General features: G+C 33.1%; 1 protein-coding gene and 1 long non-coding RNA gene across 15 annotated transcripts; one reads left to right on the top strand and one right to left on the bottom strand.

The window, feature by feature from the left end:
• Positions 1-7,015: 7,015 nt before the first annotated feature.
• LOC104799867 (agamous-like MADS-box protein AGL16) lies at positions 7,016-16,933 on the top strand. The gene is made up of 7 exons (XM_019200851.1): positions 7,016-7,684; positions 7,914-8,115; positions 14,691-14,769; positions 15,917-15,978; positions 16,326-16,425; positions 16,514-16,555; positions 16,637-16,933. Exons 2-7 carry the CDS (start codon positions 7,934-7,936, stop codon positions 16,712-16,714), a joined length of 543 nt encoding a protein of 180 aa, XP_019056396.1. The 5' UTR covers positions 7,016-7,684; positions 7,914-7,933; the 3' UTR covers positions 16,715-16,933.
• On the bottom strand, positions 8,277-20,962 carry LOC109116073. Of its 14 annotated transcripts, none has more exons than XR_002023650.1 (5): positions 19,324-20,031; positions 16,940-17,032; positions 15,515-15,580; positions 14,463-14,682; positions 8,277-9,352 (listed from the first exon to the last, which is right to left on the bottom strand). It is a non-coding gene; the product is annotated as an uncharacterized LOC109116073 (long non-coding RNA). The 14 variants fall into 14 exon arrangements; XR_002023652.1 differs by lacking the exon at positions 8,277-9,352 and adding an exon at positions 10,120-10,138; XR_002023648.1 differs by lacking the exon at positions 8,277-9,352 and adding an exon at positions 10,393-14,134.
• Positions 20,963-21,753: the final 791 nt, after the last annotated feature.

The following is a 21,753-nucleotide window of genomic DNA, read 5'->3' as shown; positions in this document are numbered from 1 at the left end:
TGTCTCTGCCTCGGTCAGAGGGTTTGGAAAACTACTGTCCTGATTGGAGAATGTGTTGGAAGATTAGAAAAAGTAAAATAAAATAAAATAAAACTTGGAGACAACTTTCCAATAGAATTCATTTATACTTTTTATGAACTTTTATTTTTTACCCCTCTTTCCGATTGTACCGACAATGCCACCCGTTTTTACCTACACGTGATGCTTTGGTGGGGTCAAATAATTATCCGTTATTAAATAAACTAAAAGGTTTATTTAAAAAAGAATCAAATATATCTGTTACAACCCAAAGATTTATCATATCCATAATTAATAAAAGATTTATTTTTAAAAATTAATTAACTTTTTCAACATTAACTAACTATTCAAGAGATACATGATCTACTACAGATACTGAAATAATTAATTTATTTACTTAAATAGAAGAAAACAGTTATCAATTTTTTGTCTATTTTCTATTTCTTTTTTCAATCATTTATTATCTATTAAATTAGTTAAGTTTTTTATGGTTAAATTTAATAATTAATATATTTAATAATTATATTATTTCGTTTATAAATCTAATGTGAATCCAAATAAGGCCAGTCAAAATATTATTTGGAAAATCACCCTAATAAAATTATTTATATTAATATTTTAATATTATTAATAGATAAATTAAATTTCAAGAATTTAAAATTTAATATTTTTATAATTAAAATAAATATTTTTATTATGCATATCATCTCAAAAATGTTTGAGAGGGTTATGCTTCTTATCAAAGGAATTATCAAAGATAAAGTGTGTTTTTAGAGGTGTACATTTTAGTCCGAAACTCGAAACTCGGTTTGAGCTTTCGATTTTTTCTTAATAAGATGGATATATCGTATCACCTCGAGGTTTAAAAAAAATCGGGATTAGGGTTAGACTGGTTTTCTCGTCCTATCGTCCTCAAACTACTCTTTTCGATCCATCTCAAATTTTTTTTTGATAATTCGGAAGTTCACCGAATCTGACCCAACTACATCTTCCAAATGATCGGAAAAGTCCAGATAAATGTCTCTCTACATGTTTAGATTTGAATCTAGAATACAAATATGTTTTGCATATTCTCTTGTCACTATACCACCAAGCTTGGGTATAAATGAAATTAAAATACAACACATCTCAAACTTTATGACCCGAATCTGAATTTGAATTTCAGAAATGGGAGATTGTAAAAAATTGTCTTGTGTTATATTTAATTATTAATGTTCACCACCGAAACAATACACTAGACCTCGTCCATGTGATCAATCTATGTCATTATGAAATTTATATCATCTAATTAATAACCTTCCGTAAATTATGGTCATTCGAGTACACCAGTTAAATATTATAGGCTTTAGTTTAAGCCCATTTAGGTACTATTGAAAGCCCATTTAAAGGGCCACTTAAAAGCCCAATATATTATATAGATTATTTAAATGTAATGGCTAGACTAATGGGCCAAATTTAGAGCCCAATTCTGTCTTGGGGGCAGTTGTTTTCCATTTTTTTTCCTTTAAAAAAATTGAGAAAAGGGAAACCCAAGCCACTGAGCCAGTATATTTATTATATGCTTCTTTTTTTATATAAGATTTTACCTTTTTATTCATATGCAATGTGGTCTAACGGTATAAGATTATAGTATGATTTATTAGAAAAATATTGTTGCATAGCTTTGTTTGTAACAACTATTGTTCGATAGGGTTGCAGCTAACGATTAAATAACCATTTTTTTGGTTAGAGGATTGATTAACCATTGATATATATAGTTTTAATATAAGATGATTACATGAACAACAAGCAGTTGCATTTAATACCCCAAAGAACATTAACTATGAAGTTACATTTATTGGCTAATATTTTAAGAATTAATTTGCACCATCTTTTATAGGCGAAGATCCATACGGTCTATATAAAAATATCATATCATTACAGGGATTGGGTGATAATATTCTTTTTTTGGGTTAATTTTCTTACAAATATGAAATCGAACCAAACAAAATAATAATATATATAATTATGTTGTAATTGTTAGAGATATACCGGATCTTGAAGAATATTTTGAGATATATCGTATAATGGATATCTTATCAAATCCGGAAAATATATATTTAGAAATATTTATCATTATGTCTACTTTACTTATTCAATGTAAGTCATCTATTTATATGTTATTTTGGTTATCAATAAAAATATTATTCCGTAAATTTCTACATGGTATCAGAGCTTCTGATTCTTTTCTAATTTGTTGTTCTTTTCATAAAAATGATGATGGATAATGAGAGTGAAGATGAAGATGATGATATACCGATCCAGTGGTAATATCATTTCGAGTTTTTTTTATTAAGAATAAGAGAGTAATTTTGTTTTTGTTTTTTGTTTTTTTTTTTCTCTCATAATCCCACATGTTTCTAAAGATTATTCGCATAGCCGCCAATTATCTTATTTTTACCAAAAAATTTGTTGTCATTAAACGCTTTCGCGTAGTTGCCTTTCAATCTCGGATGAATCAGAGTTATTCCCGAGACTTCTTTCCACATCGCGATTGTCGTCCTTTTTTTGTTATCATCGAACGATTCTTTTGTGCGTGGTGCCAAAGTTGCAGCGCAGTTGTTTGTTTGATTTTTTTAGTTATGTATTTTATTGACACAAGTTCGCAAGGTGATGTGGTTCAAGCGGCGTGCGTTTAATCATCTTTTCAGCAAGTTGGGCGTTTCGTGATCTTCCACGCTCCAACTTGAAGGGGATGTTGAGATATACCGGATCTTGAAGAATATTACGAGATATATCGTATAATAGAGATATTATCAAATCTGGAAAATATATATTTAGAAATATTTATCATTATGTCTACTTTACTTATTCAATGTAAGATTCTCATCTATTTATATGTTATTTTGGTTATCAATAAAAATATCATTTCGTAAATTTCTACAGTAATCTGATTTCATCTAAATTTTTTATTGGATATAATTTTTTATAATAAAATAATTAAAATCATTCTGAATACAAAAATAGAAAAATTGTTTTTTTAGAAAATAGATGTTTTTATTAACAAAAATTAAATCCAAATCAAATGCTAATAAACCATACAAAACACAACTTCCTGACCTCTCTCACTGGTTGCTAACCGGGATTTATATGTCTTTTATATGAATAATGAATCTTGGTTGTAGTTGAACCCAACTTCGATCTAAAACTTATACCGAAAAAAACTTCGGTCTAAAATTTCAGTATATTATGTAAAAAAAATCGGACCCGAAACATCCATTATGTCTATGTACATAGTGGATAATTAAGATTTAACACTTGAGATACAATGAGTTTAAAATTTTTGTGCAATATTCAAACCTTTTTTCTAAATTTTCTAATAATTTAGTTTGGGACTTGGATCCAAGAACTTGGATGGGAAACTACTCATAGACCATCTCATTCTCCCCGATGCAAAAATATCGTTGTAATATAATATTTTTCTCTGTCTCAATAAATATTTTCTGGAATTTGAATATTAGTGGGTTCCTCTTAAAAAAATAGAATTTTAACTAATAAGCCATCAGTAGATAATATCATATTGTTTTGCATGAGGTTATAATTATGAATGATTATTTGATACCATTAGCATCATCAGAATCATTACATACGTATTAAAATTCCAACTTTGAATACAAAGATACATATGAATTTTTTATATTTTATAGGACAAAAGAAAATGAAGAAATCGAAGTTGTGAGACGTTCAAAATCTGGTTTTGTAGTTCTACTGGTATATGTGGATGACATTGTCATTGCTAGTGACAGCATTGATGCAGTTTCAGAAGTAAAGGATCTACTGAGACAGAAGTTCAAAATTAAAGACTTAGGAGATTTGAGATTCTTCCTTGGATTGGAGATAGCAAGACAGAAGAAGGGAATATCATTGTATCAGAGGAAATATTGTCTGGATTTAATATCAGATTCAGGTTTATTGGGATGTAAACCAGTTTCTACACCTCGTGATGCAAATACGCACTTGAGTAAAGATGCTGGAACTCCTCTCGAAGACATAACAAATTACAGACGTCTTGTGGGAAGGTTATTATACCTAACCATAACCAGACCAGACATTACATTTGCTACTCACAAGCTTAGTCAGTTTTTATCAGCTCCAACAGATATACATATGAAAGCGGCGCAGAGGGTAGTGCAGTATCTGAAAACTAACCCCGGGCAAGGTCTGTTTTATTCTGCATCTTCAGCTCTTCGTTTCAATGCTTTTGCGGATGCAGATTGGACAACATGTCCTAATACGAGGCGTTCAGTGTCTGGGTTCTGTATTTTTCTCAGAGAATCTTTGATTTCATGGAAATCAAAGAAACAGACCACGGTTTCGAGGAGCAGCACAGAGGCAGAATACAGATCATTGTGAGTTAATTTGGTTAACAAATTTGATGGCAGACTTTCAGATTTCCTTGGAAGGACCTGCCAATCTCTTTTGTGACAACAAATCCGCCATACACATCGCTTCGAATCCATTTTTTCATGAACGGACGAAGCATATTGACATTGATTGCCATCTAGTTCGAGATAAGCTTCAATCAGGTTTCTTGTGGATGATGCATGTGAAGACAGAAAATCAGTTAGCTGATATTACAGGTGTTTTCTGTTCTAATGTCGAAATTTCATATTTTAAGCTTGTATCTCCCTGAAGGTGCAGTCGATTCAAGTTTGAGGGGAGTATATTAGTATATGACACAGTTACAATCTGTTTAGAAATCTGTTACTTAGTTATATTGCGGTTTATACAATCGGAAGTGTATTTTAACATCTGTACATGAAACAGAGGAATACAACTAGAGAAATTTTTCCATTCTCTCTACTCAATTTTCTCTCTCATCTTTCTCTCTCTGGTTTTTCCGGTCATCTTTTTCGGCGAAACCTGAAAATAGAGTGCGAAAACAGCAATGGAAAGTTAGGGTTTCAGAACCCTAATCGAAGAACACGTTGAACAATATTTGTTTTAGAAATCAATAATAACCAAACTATGATATATTGTCAATATTTACGGAATAAACCTCGTGTTTTTATTCACCAAACAACATATATATACACAATACGAAATCTTAAGTATACTAAACAACTAAATAATTAAAATGTATCTATATCATATATCCCGATAACATATCAGAGATTTGTATACATTCCTAATACAACGTGACATGATGATTCGATCCATGCGATCGAATAACAAGATTTGATATATAGATAGTTTCATAAATTTTTAGAGATTTAAAGTTTAAACATTAAAAGTGGTAGACAAATTCTCTTTATTACCTAATTGGTTTGATTAGTGATATAATATGCAACCTAATTTTCCAATTTTATTTTGTTTGAATATGTCAAATATTTTCCCTCCGTAGAAGGTGGTGGGTAAGTAAGCAAAATGGATACAAGGTGGGTAGGCAAATTGACAATTAATTAATTTAAAGAAGATGGAAATACAAGGCCACATGACATAACCATCTCATATATATATATATATAGTATTCTTTCCATAATTGCTTGTAGTGGAATAAAACTTTCCCTTTTAGAGCTTTCCAACAGGAAAACAACAAATTACAAATTACGAAATATTTTAAAAAATTGCGGAATAATTGATAGACTACATGGTTGGGTATCTAGTGTTAACGATCCCTATTATTTCTTTGTCTTCTTGGCTGCAAACCCTTTAATTCACACACACACACACACACACACACATATATATATATATAAGGAAAATTATATGAATATATCTACAATTGAATCTAATTATATTATAATGAAATCTGGGAGTTCGAAGTTGGATTTATATCAATTTTTATATTATTTATTTTAGTATAAAATATTGGTATTTATTTCATTTTTATATTTTAATCCGGAACAATTTACAAAAAAATGTTATTTCAAAAGAAACTTATTCCAGCTACAAAGCAAGAATCATGTGAACCATGCTGTTTGAAATATTGATAATTTTCTATTCTAATAATATTATTAATTGTTGATTAGATCGTTCTTAGTCAAGATACAACCTACTCTTAACAAGAGTTTATGTAACTTTTTTTTTCAAGATAATTTTTTTTTAAACATCAACGCTTAATTATTCTAAGCATTGTATAATCGATTTCAATTTACTATTAATTGTGAATATAGTATAGTGAACTTTAAATGTTTTGATAAACCATTAATTTATAAAAAATAATTATTTAAAGAAACATACATTTTCATCCCAACAAATACGGTTTTTCACATACATTTAAATGTCTGTGATTAAACATATTTAAAATATATAAAATTATGATTAAGTAAAATTTTAAATATATATAACTTTATATTTATTTAATTAGTAAATAATTTTATGACAATCTTACAATAACCGAAATAAATTATTTTTTAGAATGTATATTGCATATATATATTTAGAGCACTCAATAAATTCGAAACTACGTAAACAATTTTAATATCCATTACGAGGTACAAATAGAGAAATAATCCCTTTTTTTATATCAAAAGTCATAGTATGAAAATTCTTTTCCATACGTCATGTACATAATTTAAATACATAATTAAGGATCTATGATTAAACAACATTATTCAAATAGAGCAAGAAAACGAAAGGAATTACGAATTCTGAATCGAACGTTAGGGTTCATCGTACGTCTCGGGAAAGGTAGTTCTTTTATTCACGAAGTGTACAACGCGAGAAAGAAAACACGATCGAGCCTAAATCTTGACCGAAAAACTCCTACAAAACTTGAAGAAGAATTGCAGAGTCCCGGACCTTCGTCTGCTTTGTGTTTTATCAAACGCAAAGCCGCCAATATCGCTTTTACCAAATTACCCCCGAGCTCGTTAAACCTTGGTTTTGGTGTGTTATGGCAAGTTGGCAACCCCTCTAGTTCAGCTAAAAACGTTCCCCTGCAATCAGCTCATTTTCGATTTTCCTTTGTTTCAAGAAATGTTTGCTGTTACTTCTTCTAGCAAGACAAAAAGAAAAATCTTTTTTTTTTTTACAGACGACACTACTACCGGAACAAAAAGGATAAACACAAAGCTTATCATAATCGGCGATATATTTTCCAAATGCATAATTTTAGGTACCTATATTTTTTTTGTGTGTGTTACAAAGAATTTATATTTTTGTGTTAGAACTGCCTATAAATATTATGTCTTTTCTTGCATTACATGTATAAATATTTTTAATAAATAAATAAATATAATTGCACATAGAAGTGTACCTAGTGAAAACTGAATCTTATATTATTATATTTATTTTAAAATTTTATCGGGTACAATACACATGCTTCATGGTTTGTGGATAATGCTCTGTGCATTTTGAAAAAAAGGGCACAAAACCATAGATTCCAAAAAAGGAAATAATACTAAGATGACCACGTGTCATGTACCCATTTGGTAAGATTCCTCGATCTCGCTTCAAACATCATTGACCATTAAAAAAATTCTCCCGTCTCATGATTCGACCACGTGTCAATGAATACCGTTAGCTGTTTTTCTCGAAACCGCTCCGGTTTCCGGAATCACGCTCCTTCCTTTTTTTTCCTTAAATGGCCACACACACACCTCTCCGAAGATTTGAATCTTCTGCGACCAAATACGTCGCGTATGTGAGCTGCAAAAATCAGAAATCCTCACCATTTTTCTCTGTAAGCCTCGATTCTCTCCATTTCAGCTTTTTCGCGATCTTATCGATTATTCTTGAACTGTAATCTTAGTCTCCGTCTGTTTCAATTTGGACTTCGAGCACTTTTTTCCGGATTCTGAACTCAAATTTTTGTTTCGATCTCATAGAATACTGTCCTCTGTAATCTTCGAATCTCCGTCTGCTTCCGATTGGATTCTGAGCACTTTTGTGTTTTTTTTTTCGAATTCTAGATCGCAATCTCAGATCGGAAATGGGAAGGGGAAAGATAGTGATCCGGAGGATCGATGACACGACGAGTCGTCAAGTGACGTTCTCGAAGAGAAGGAACGGATTGCTGAAAAAGGCGAAGGAGCTCGCAATCCTCTGCGACGCAGAGGTCGGTGTCATCATCTTCTCCAGCACAGGCAAGCTTTACGATTTCTCCAACTCGAGGTATTTCCTCCGGTTTCCTTTTTCTCTAAATCAATGCGCTTAGTAGACATATATATGCCCATATATGTAACTGTATATATACGTAGATACAGTGTTCGTCAGGTTTTGTTCGTGTTTTGTAGTAATACATGCTCATATCCTAGGGTTGTCTGTTCGTTTGATTTTACTATATGTTATTTGATTGGTTTAGTGTCTGTGGACTATGTGATTCTGCTTTCATGAGCTCGATGAGATTGCCGTATTTTATGTATTGTTTTTTTTTTGCTGATATTTGAATCCTATTGAACTGTTTCTAATGGCTATCTATATTAGTTAGGCTATAGACTCATACTTCATTGATCTTGGAAATAGAATGATTAGGCAAAAATATTAAAGGGACATATGCACTCTATGTTATCCTAAATGGCATTTACCATTGAGTCCTAGTATAAAGCTTTAGGCTCATTTGTTGTTAACCTTAACTCTATATATACATAGAGTTGATGAGCTTATAAGTAGTTTTCACATTTCATCCTTCAACTTTGCTCGATGCTTTGGATGCTCGGTATAAGAATTTGCAGCTAAGAATGGATACTTAAACTCCATGATCTTCATAGCCTATGCAAATTCTGCTTAGGCTATGAAAATTTATATCTTTTGTACAACAAATTGTTCTCCTAAATCAAACTTCTCCAAATGTAATATTTGGAAATCAACAAAGCCCAGTAAATATGTTATATGAATTTTCTAAACGTATATCTTTCCTAAGTATTTACAAATAATGGGTGGATCATAAACAAAATTTCGGGCTTTTCTGCATCGGTTTTATGAAACTTTGTCTCATTTTTTAGTTTTTTGGTTATTCAGCATAAGTTCCATGCTTTACATGGGAAGTGTTTTGCATTGGTTGCAAACCAATACAAAATAAAAATTTATATTTTTTAAATTCTAAATAAAAAATATTTGAGAAAATGAAAACAATAACGTTTGTTTAGGGGCCATCATAAGAACTAAAATGAAAATTGAAGAATCCCCATCAATTCCAATATGTGTATTCTTGCGTGGGTTTATAAACGCTAGGAATAAAAACTATTGCAAAAAAATAAAAATAAAAAGATGCAAAAGAGTAGGATGAACAAATAATAGAAAATTCCCACGGGCTTGATTCTACTGGTTGGAATGTGGAAAGTTTAAACACAAACCCGAGTTTGGGCATAACCACTGGCGATATGGCCTTCCACATAGTCCAACAATTGTCCTATCATAAAAAAAGAATAGTAGCATAGTACATTTGAACTGCACATATATATGAACCTTAAGACCATATAAGAGCTTAGTGTTTTTGCAAGCCGAGTTTCATGTTATTATCCATATAAAATCAAGAAGATACACCGCTTTTTAAGTAAGTTCGTAACGTTACAATGCTTTGGAAATTCAATTGGTTATACGAAGTTCAAACAAATAGTTTGCACTTCATATATCACCAAGGCGTTTTTCCATATTTCGGGTGGCATTCCTTCATAATTCTAGATTTAGTGTTTTATTAGTCAAGCAATTTTAGGATGAACAATTTATCGAACAGTTTTCAAGTGACCATACGATGTTAAGAGAAAACAAGTGGAAGTATAACACGAATCTCCGTTTTCGCAACACGTGAAAGTATCATGCATGCATGCATGCACTCATGCAGGATATGAACCACAAAATCTGATAAGTGACGCTCATTGGACGAAACACCAATTTGAGTCCTAGGAATCTCTTTCCTTGGAAGTTTGTGCTAAACGCATGCATTGCCACTTGGCCTAGTTTTTGTGCTTCTCTTTCCAAGTCTCTAAGACTCCTTTTTTCTCTCTAAAATGTCAAATTGAGATACGCTGAAAGCGATAAAGCTTGAGTTGATTTGATGGCTCCACTTGGTGCTAACTTTTTTTTTTTTTTGGCTCATATACATATAATCCATGTAGTCTCGTCATAGAGTTTAGAATCTCGTGGTTCAGTAACTTTGTAATGCATCGACTTCTAACAATAGTTTCCAATTTTATCCCTATCAAATTCCAATAAATTATTAATGATAACATTATTTTCATTAAATAAGAGTATATGTGACTTTTTCTCTTTTTTTTAAAAAAATGTGAAATAACCTAAAACAACAATTATTTTGAAATGGAGGAAGTAGTTATTACTTCTATACAACTAGTCATTGTTACTTCCTATTGCATAGGAAGCGAAGATAACGTTTGAAAAAACTGTTAAAACGTGAAAATCATCATCAACCATAACCCATGAAGTAACACAAGGTACCAAAAGACTGTCTTATTAACTCAACCTCAATTTTAATCTCAAACTCAACTGCTACCTCGTGTAAAAACCCAAAAATGTCTTATTAATGAGAGAAAACACTCTTATACAGATACATTAGATGAGATGTTATGGTTTAATAATTAATTAAAGCTTCAAATAACAATAAAACATAAAATCCAAAATAAAATAAACCATAAGGCCTAATTAGGACCAAATGGCCTAGTGAGACCCCAACTACTCCTCTTCTCTACATGAGCCCACCATTCTCTATGCCTTACCGTCTTCTACCCCGTTGTGTTTTTCAGACTGCTTGCCCTTTCTCCTATATGTGTGGTACATGGGCCGCCTAACAATACACCCCTCCTCCTATGTTCACATTATCCTCAAGGTGAAACTTATAGAATCGCTCTAAAAAACCTTCAATAGGTTCCCAAGTTGCCTCAAAGTCTGAAAATCCTCTCCAATGGATCAATACCTTTGTACCCCTATTAGTGTTAGATTCTCGTTTCCCATGAAAGCTTTCCTGTTCTACTCGCCGTCGAGATCTGCTGTCAATCCCAGAGGTATTTCCTCGGTTCGACAATTTGTAATTCTCACTATTGGTTCAAAAGGTAAACATGGAAAATCAGATGAATTGTCGTCGTGGGGGGACAAAGCCAATGTATAAGTTGACTTACTGATTCGTTTGACCACCTCACAGGGACCGAAATACTTGGACCCTAACTTTCAAGAAAATTTCGTGCTAATGACCCCATCTGTTAAGGTCGTATGCGCAAGAAGGCTAAATCAACTTTCCAAAATTCCTAGGATCGGCATTTTGCATATTGGTATGCCTCGTAATCACTTGTGCTCGATTAAGGCTAATCTAGAGTTACCTATGTAAGATCCTATTCTTACACCATTTTAGAAAGCAAGTCTTGGAGACATTCATGACTGATTTGTCGTCACAAAATCAGAGATTCTCTTTCATAAACTGCCTGAAAAGGCATCATTGGTATGGATCTATGTAATGATGTGTTGTACCAATATTTTGTCTATTTCACTCATTCGATCTATGGAAGATACATAGTGCTCATCTTCAATTTAATTTCGTAGAGTTCAAAAAGGGTCTTTCAAAATTGACTAAGGAAAACCATGTCTCGATTCGAGACAATAGATTCTAGTATCTTGTGGAGGCGCATGATATCCCAGAAGAACAGTTCTACCATCCGTATACCGAATAAAAGATGTTTCAGTGTCAAGAAATGAACACATTTGCTTTGGGCGATCGACCAGTCGTTTAGACACAGGAAGACCTTCCATAAAATCCATAGGGATATCACTTTTACTCTCTATGGAATTAGTAAAGGCAATCAACCTATTGATAAATGTGTTGAACCCTTGAAGCGTTGGCATATATCACAGACATCCATAAGGATTATGACATCCTTCTACATACCGCATTAGAACATTTCTCACTTCAACCTTCAGTAAATTTTATTGATCCCTGAATGACCACCTATAAGAAGGTTATGAAACTCTCCTAACAAATTTAACGGGAGATCACATGAACATAGAATAAAGATTCGTTTGCCAATCTACTAATGGTTAATTGGGTGAAATAGACTGACTACCTTTTCGTCCTGAAGATTTCACAGTACAATGGATAAAATGGGGTTAACAATTATGTCGTATCCACATCTACTTCTATTAGATCCATTTGTTGAGCTGAAGTAGTTGACAATTGGTTTAAATGTGTCGCTTGGTAAATGGTCATCGGGATAGGGCGACCACAAACTTGTGTCCACAAAAATAATGTTGCCACTGTTAGATAACTACGATTATCATGAACTCTTTTTCATATTAAGATTTGACCTTGGTCGGTCTTGTAAAAGCTTAGCTTATGAATGCGATGGGGCAATTTTCGCAATAGGTCATTTTGTCACCGCGCTAATTTTGGTTTGATCGACCTCTATACCTTTGCATGTGACAATGTGGCCAAGATATTCGCCTCTACACATACTAAAACAACATTTCTTCCTGTTAGTCATCAATTGATGTTCCCTCACTTTGAACAAAACGATGCGCAAGTGTCATTGTTCTTCTTCCCCGTTACTGTATATGAGGACATCTCGAAGGAACAAAAATGAACTTTAGCATTCGAATGCAAAAGACCCCGAGTCACTCTCAATCTATTCTGTCACCTCAACAACTTTATTTGTTGGCTATGTTGTCTATGTCTCTTTCAATTATATCATACTTTGTTCGACTGTCGCGGCTTCCGAACGAGTCTGGTTCTTATTGACCCAAATAGAAGAAATGTAGTTGAATCTAACGACTTTGATAGAAATTTCCGAGTCCCATATTCAGCTTTAAGAGCATCGAATGCGCTTACCTAACTAAACTATTACCATTTCTTCAAAATCCCAAAAAAAAATGTCTTATTAACGAGAGAATTCTATATATATGGACATAATAAAGGGCATTATAAAAAATACTCTCCCTTTCTATTTTAACTTCAACACATACTTTCTCTAACTGTGATCCTATTACTCAAATGATCTGAAATATAGTGTGGTCACAGGTTGATCTCATTGGTCATAACGTTAAATTTATAATGTTTTAATCAAACGATTTATGAGATTTTCAATGTATGAACATAATGAATTAATATGATCACCATAAATTTAACATTATTGTCAATAAGACCAGGATTTGATCAGACTATATTTCTGATCACATGGGTCATAAGGTCACAATTGGAGATATGTGTTGAAATCAAAATAGGAAAGGAATGACATTTTTTATATAATGCCCATTAATAATGCCTTTTGAAATGAACCATACCAAGCTCAATTAGCCTAATTCTGACCAAATGGCCTAACTATGAGTGTTGCTCTTCTTGGCATGCGCCCACCATCCTTCTTGTAGCTTACCGTCGTGGTGTCTTTCGTCTGCTATACATGTGGTATATGGGTTGGCTAACAAAAACTTCTAGGCATAACAAAACCTAGCGAAATAACATCCATTTCTTTTATGCATCTGCATTTGCGATGTTTCTTACATAGTCTCATTGATCATATGGATTTTCTGTTATAAATAATTATCACGAGGATAAGTATAACAAGAGCTCTTTCGGTCTGTTCGACCATGCTTCTCATCCATTTAAATCCGACTATAATACGAAGACTTGGATATATAAAACCAAGTTTGGGAATAATTCCTTATTTAGAAGAGACCGATCACAGAAAGAAAATTCAATCATTGGAAAAGACGAGTGAGTGAGTGATGAACAAAAATATTGCATCCTTTCATTGGAAAAAACGACTAGAGTTCGGTTTGATCGACCAAAGCTTAGAATGACAATCAAAAAATTATTTTGGTAACCGAGTGTTCTGGACCAAGACCCAAACTAATCTCGGGATCGGATGTCAGTTACATGATTTGGAATATACGCTCCTCTCCAAACTTGAGGATCGAATTCGAGGCGGAAGAAACGTTTTGCGCATATATTTCACCGGTTGAATTATCCAAGTTTGGATAACCAAATAATTGTTTAGCCAATAGAACTAAAGAGAAGTCCAACACTAACAACAGCTCTCGCTGAAGCAATTGTAATAGTCAGACCATGTTCTTCGCGACTTACAATTCTACGTAGGTCATTGATATAACTAGTGGTTCTATCGATTGTTTTTCTCTGCATTGCCTGGGATTAAAGAGCAAGGTAATCCTAGAATGCTTTAGTGTATAGCTCGTGCCACTGGTGTAATCACAAGGACAAAATCTCAGTATTATTCATCTGCTATACTTCTACACACCAACACATTGTCGGCTCATCTTCTTGAAACCTGCTTTGGGTGATTTCTACTGTTTTGGTGATTTCCATGTCAATCCAGATTTCTACAAAAGCTGTAAAGAAGCTAGGTTTCTTCTGGTGCTTATCTAATGCTAGCATGACCCTGATTATTTTCCATCTAATAGCTTAATCTACCAGTTATACTAAACATCCAATGATTTCCTCGGCTTCTCTTAAGCTAGCTCATTTTCTGATTCGCAATATAAAGAAGACTTGAGGCTTAGAATCTTACCTGTGTTAGGCTGAAGATGAGATAATAAGCTTTACAGCATTCAGCCATGGTGATTATCTAATGCTCCTTGAATACACCCGGTCATTTTGAATGAAACCCATAACTGCTTGTGGTATCTACATATGAAAAAAATATGAACGACTTCAGTTTCTTTCTTGCTGACCCATCAACAGCTTGATCTGATGTTAGTGTTCCTTTTTCTCCTTTGTTTTCCCTTGGTCTGGGCAGCATGAAGTCCACAATTGATCGGTACAACAAGACAAAGGAGGAAAATAATCAAATGAGTGACCCAGCATCTGAAGTCAAGGTACTAATAAAACATCAATTAAAAGAGAATTCTGTGCAGACACATTCCTGTTCTTCTAAGCTTGCCGAAACATTCGCGTATATACTAACATACTTCTGAATCATTCTAGCGCTGACAATGGCATATATGACAGAACGTGCTAATTTATTACCGAAAATTTAGATAACTGCATGTGTTAATGAAGCTGGTCCTGGTGCAAAAACCTCTTGGCTTTGTGCAATTATTTTCTTCTTCAGTGACAAGATATAGAATGACTCGGATCTTAAAAGCTATTGACTTTCATCACTAACCTCGAAAATAAATATGACTCCAACCACAGTATTTGGATTTCTAGCATTCAATTGAAACATGTGAATGCATGGATGTCTAAATACCAGAATATTTTCACAAGTTTCTCATATTATTCAAATAAACAGAAATTTCACTCTAACTGTGCTGGTCTCTGAAATTTAAACAGATCCATTCCGCTGAAGGCAGGGTATTTAATTCCGATCTATTAGATATGTCAGGAGACTTCCGTCATGACGAAGGTTCCCTGAATGTTAGAATGGCTTAGTCTAGGTAAGGAGGAAAAACATGCAAGGACGGAAATGTGTAGTACGCCTACAACTAGGATAGACAATTTTAGCTAACTAGTTGTGCAGGTACCTTAGGGGCACCGGATAATTCATTTGTAATTGTGCAGCAGAAATAACATAGCAGAACCATGTAGGCATGATATATTCTACTGAGCTGATGATCTTACTAGGCCAAGATGTTGTTACCATGACTCATGAAGTCATTGCTGTTCCGGTTGCAAAAACCAGGCACGCTGCACCGTAAGATTTAAACATCGGTCAGAATATTAAAAAAAAAAGAACAATCTACCGCACTATATATTAGATTCCTGCGCACGTGTAGATAACAAAATAAAGGATATGATTGAAACGTTGTTTGTTGAGTATGATCAGCTGGCCATGATAAATAAATCTGTTCTAAATTTGTGAAATCTAACAATTTTACAATCTTTCTGCTGATTTCAGGATATTTGTAATCATGTTATCACATATTCCATTGCAGGGTGCATATACTAGAAAAATATCGTCTCTTTTGCATTTTAGCATTATTAAGTTCCAGTACACATGAAAATCTGCGTCCTATTTTCTAGTTCTGGCAAAGGGAGGTGGTGGCATTAAGGCAACAACTGGACAGCTTGCAAGAAAATCACAGGTAAGTCAACTTTTCTTCTTTCCTGTGGCCTACAGATTAGTGTTTCGCTTCATTCAAAGCAAATGGACTAAGAATCAGAACTAAGGAATAGAAGTCCAAAACGTAAATGCCATATTAGCCCTAATCCTTACGGTCCGAGCTTTTTAAGCACTAGAAAATGGTTTCCCGGTAAAGGGCATTTCATTTGATCACAAAACGAGAGACTGCCCTCTAAGAAAGCTCCTAGAGCAAAGATATGTCGTCTTGTAAATAAAAACACTGGATCCTAGAGACTTGGAATAAGGCTATGGGTGTTGCAAAGACTGGAAATTTCCTGGTATTAGAAATTATTTTCTTAATGCAAACAGGCAAATGATGGGACAAGAGCTTTCTGGACTAGGTGCAAAGGGATTACAGAATTTGGAGAACCAGCTTGAAATGAGTCTTAGAGGGGTTCGAATGAGAAAGGTTAGACTGACACTATGAAGAAAAGAATATGATTCTCAGCAACATATGACTCAGTACGCTGATAGTGCAATTCTATCAAATTCCACAGGACCAGAGGATGATTGATGAGATACAAGAATTGAAAAGAAAGGTAATCATTGCTTTTGGAGTTCTCATCAAAATCTGCTTGAAAATTTCATTGGCAAGAGCTAGTCTTATTTCTGTTCTTCAGGGAACTTTCATTCACGAGGAGAACGTGGAACTCTATAAAAAGGTAAACGGAAGTCATCAAGAAAAAAAAGGAAGCTAGTTTTAATATTTTTGCTGCAGCAGAAGAGTTTTTCTGATCAATTGTATTAGCAAGTATGGTTTACTAGGTATCCATCATGTGAACTAATATATGCATGACATGTCAAAGAGATCCCTAAAGCAAGTAATCTTCAACACCAGGTACACGAAGAAAGGGCCAAAAATGGTACAAACATGGATTCCCTTCTCACAAATGGCCTAGATATAGGAGATGCATCAAGCGTACCTGTGCAACAGATCTACGAGCCATTGACAAGTGGCACCAAGTTAGGGTACTATTCCCTCTTCCCGGACATTGTTCCTGAGCAGTAACTTTTAGCTGCAACATTGACCAAAACAGCAGCAGGAAATTGCTACTTCCATTAACAAAGTAGACCAAGACTCCAAACATTTTCTTCTACTATCTAAGATGTGGTATATAAGTTTTTTTTTTCAGATTCATGTATTTGATGATAACTGAATGCAGTGTTTCATGTAAAGATAAGATCAGGTGAAATAAATAAAAAGTAAACTGTGCTGCTGCAGCAAATGTCATTTCAAAGAGGATGTAGAAGTAAATGGAAACAACAATTATCACAGATGAGTAGAATATGAAGACATATACATAAACTTTACAAAACAAAGCACAATCAGTAGAAGTTGCAGGAACCAGTAAAGCACATGTACACCCACGGTCGTAAAGATGGTTAACTGTGACACACTCAACGCTCTTGCTATGTTCTCAGGAAGAACGAAAATGCGTCGTTTCCACTGCAATAGAGATAGATTCTATTTTTTTCATTTCCATCTCTATTTGTGGTAAGAATGCCTGACTACATGACGGCTGATCTCCAAGCGACATTGTTAAAAACGTTTCAATGATTTGTCAATTCATTAAAATCACAAGCCAAGAGAAAGCTCGATGTGCATTATACCAAGAGGTCCAAGACTCCATCTCTATTTGTGGTAAGAATGCCTGACTACAAGAGAAAACTCGATTTGTCAATTCATTAAAATGAAGTTCCAGAAATTTTTGGAAAGAAAATATGAACAAGCAAAAAGAGAAATCGACAAAGATGCAAGCAAACAGCTTAAAAACTGTCAATATAACAATTTTGTCTCTTCTTTAAGATGGATCACAAACTCTTTAGTTAAGATCTCTCCATAATAATTTTATACTTGCAGGGGGCACGCATAACAGACACAAATCTACTTACAGTAATACATAAAAATGAAGTGTATGCGTGTCTCGGATTCAAGCGCCATTACATATCTTATTTTAAGCATGGATAACCATATTACCAGCTAACTGTCAGTATATATCTAGAACTAAGATGGAAAAGTCTAATTTGACTTAAAAAACAGTCCGAGGCTTTATGTGCAACATAAACTAAATCACAAGCCTTTGCTTTCCCTCTCTAACTGAAGCAAAGCAGTAAACACAGCAACATCAATCCAGCTCTATAAAATTGGTTAAAAAACGAACAAAATCTGGAATCACAGTGATCTGCAAGTTGGTCAAGGATTTGAATCCTAGAAATTTATTTTGGGCAAAGTAATTTGATTAATCTATTTTGAGCAGCCTTTGTTTTACACAATGGTAACCCACTTCAGAAATAGTTTGGTTTCACACAAAACGTCTTCAGATTTCATCTTTCCCATGGGCCTGTGCACACATTCCCCTTGTCTCACAGTAAAAATAATAATAAACTAAAAATGAACTAATCGCTCAACATCACGAATAAGTAACAACTACATATTTTTTTTGGACAGTTGGGTATCCTGGAGCAAGGTCCAAACTAATTTTGAGGGCGGAAACTAAACACGTGATTTGGATTATACACTCCCTCTCCAAATTTGAGGTTTAAACTCGGTGCGGGACAAACATTTTACACTTCCATTCCACCGTTTGAACTACCCAAATTTGGGCAACAACTACATATTTTTGTTTTATCACAAATCTATTATTCTAGAATGTGGATATTGTAATCTCCCACTCATCTAAGCTCCAGTTATCTTGCATATGTACCAAAATGACCCTAACTTCAGAGCGCAACAAGTAAGGATTTATCTTCTCATTAACAAAATGAAGCCATAACACAAGCTGTGACTAGCTCAAGCTACTCAAGCTATTATGTATTATGCAAATACCCAAATTCCAAAACAATCATACTTTGCAGTAATCGAAAGCAGATTGACATGGAAACAAAGCAGAAACCGAAAGAAAAAATCCATTCAAGGATAAAAGGAAATGCCAAAGTTTAAGAGGAGAAATGTAAACAAAACATAGAACCTGAAACGTTCAACGAATGCAGAATCAGGGGCTAAAAGCCTAAAACGCAATAATACCGCGTTTTCTCCCGCGTTCTCCTCAACCAAACAGATCTTAGACACTACGATTAAACCCTACCACTAAACACAGACAAAGTCACGTCGCGTCGCAACTACACAGTACACATATAGACGAACACGTGAAAACCACGAAAACGAAAACAAAATCAAGGATATTCAGGAAAGAAACGATAGAAAATCTCGAACAAAAACTAAAGATAATTGGAACCTACGCCTAAGAAAGTGAAAATCCACGAGAATAACGATCTGAGATTCGAAAAAAGGCATGAATTCTCTAACCGGAATCCTGAGAAAATCGAAGAATCTGTCTCCGGCGAGAGAGAAAAATATCTTCGGCGACGGATCTGGAGAAAATTCTCAGAGAAAATGCACGAAGAGAGAGTTATGAGAATCAGAAAAAGGGAAGAAAATATCTATGCGCCTATGCGGAGAAGCGAGCTTGATCGGGTTTTAAATATCTACCGTGGAGCGTGCGTGGGGCGTTTTCGTGTACACGTCATCAGATGGATAGTACCATTTAACAGATCATCGGCCCGTTTATTATTTTATTAGGCTCGGCCTATAACAAAAAGCTTTTTTTTTTTTTTGCAACTTGTATCATTTGTTTCACTATTATTATGTTGGGGAGTACTTGCAAAATACATCCAACTTGCTGCCGACATATAATTTAAGTGTTTATGCATTTATCTATTTTATCTTAGACAAAACTAAAACCATATTTGTTTTGTAATATATATTTATATAGCACTTTGTATTGTAATATATTTTATAATAAGAGGCAACGAAGATTTATGTTTATATTAGATCAACGGTTGTATTTTTGTTACAACAAATTGCAATATATTTTCGTGATATTTGCAGCTTCGTCCTCCAATATTAATAGGATTAAAGGCCACAAAAGTCTAAAATACCAAAATTAAGTAAGCTATATGGTTAAAACAATGACGTTTAGTATCAAGATAAAGTAGATCTATTTTTTTATAAAGTATATCTATTAATATGTGGTCATCAATTTTTGCCAATGCATGGTATAAGTTATAGATTCATCATTACATAATTATTATTATTATTATTATTATTATTATATATATATATATATATTGCTAGTGCAAGACTTAACATAATCACTAACTTGCCATAGAAAAATAGTGTTAAAAGTTTTAATTTTTTATAACTAAATATTTAATTAAGATTTAAACTAATTTCAAAATTGAAATATTAAATAAATATTTAGTATCATTCCAAAATTGAAATAACCCAATCCGAAACTAAATCCGAATAAGTCACTCCTGATGCTAACTCCAAATTTCAAATTCTAGAAGAAAAAAAAATTGTGATAAAAGTTTTAATTCTTTATAACTAAATATTTTAATCAATATTTAAACTAATTCCGGAATTGAAATACTACGTAAATATTTTAATAACCAATATTATCATCTAACGAATATTTGACATGCGTTTGTTATATTTTGAATTCATATATATATATATATAAATCTTCCCCCTAAAACTACATATATAACAAAATGAACGTAAATGAAAAAATAAGCATTTTGGCCCAAGTCTGGATAGCAAAACGGTAAGGTGAAAACACAAAGTGCTCTCTTATTCTGAGTTCAAATTCCACCTTGGATAAACCATTACAAAAAAAAACCATTTTGATAATTTGGTAATAATATATATATTAGTAATAAAAAAAATACGCGAGCAGAAAAATTAAAGAAAATACATTTTCTTTATAATACGTATATTTTTATTATTTGACCATCATGATTCATGAATATATATATATAAAAAATAAGCAAATAATTACTTTGAGAATTTGTATTATAGGTGCATGCGCTCTCCCATAGTTTCATGCATGTTCGAGAGAAACAACAAAGGGATCCGTTCCTGTTTCGCAAAACCACGTTTAAAAAAAGACAACATAGACTTAGACAAATACGTGGCTCGTTTTTAAGAGCCCACGTTGACAAACATTTTAATTTTTAATTTTTAATTTTAAAATTGTTTAGCGTCAATTTTAAACCACATAGTATGTCCACGTGGACAGATCCAAACCACCCAATGTTGTAGGTTCGCTCTAGATTCTTCTCGGTTTAGGCATAATTGATTAATTGTCAGAGTTTAAATATAATTATAAATGGAGGAAAGACATTTGTGGGTTTGGTTGCCACTTGTCATTCGGATATTTAGATGTCATGATAGGGGCACTTACCTCCTTTTTTTATGTTTTGATATTAGCAAGTTCGAATGATATATAAGACCGTAATTGGACAACCCAATTGGCCAAACCAAGATTAGAGGAGATGTCGGTCTTTTTACCGACTAATTTTAGGGTGAAATTTTTGGAATTTATATTTCATTCACTTCGATGATTATTTTATTGAAATTTTTGTATTTTGAAATTTTTTGTATTTGTTCGGTTTTTATATTGAATTTAATTTGTTTTGTTTTAAATTAATATTTAATTTTAATTGATAAAATATTCAATGTATATAAAAGTTGTTTTAAACATTTCATATTGATTAAACTTTTTATTTTAGAAAAATTATGTTTTTTCGCTTGTATATCAATTCTAGCTAAAAAAAATTAGAGAAAATACCAAAAAAAAATTAATTTTGACAAAAAAAATTCTGAACTTTATTTTTTGTCAAATAAATATTAAACTTTTTAAATGAAACTAAAAAATTCTGAATTTTTTAATTG

Source organism: Tarenaya hassleriana, unplaced genomic scaffold (assembly GCF_000463585.1).
Source record: "Tarenaya hassleriana unplaced genomic scaffold, ASM46358v1 Cleome61, whole genome shotgun sequence".
Lineage (NCBI taxonomy): Eukaryota > Viridiplantae > Streptophyta > Magnoliopsida > Brassicales > Cleomaceae > Tarenaya > Tarenaya hassleriana.
Note: the sequence above shows the minus strand (reverse complement) of the source record. Positions and strands in the feature narration are given on the sequence as shown.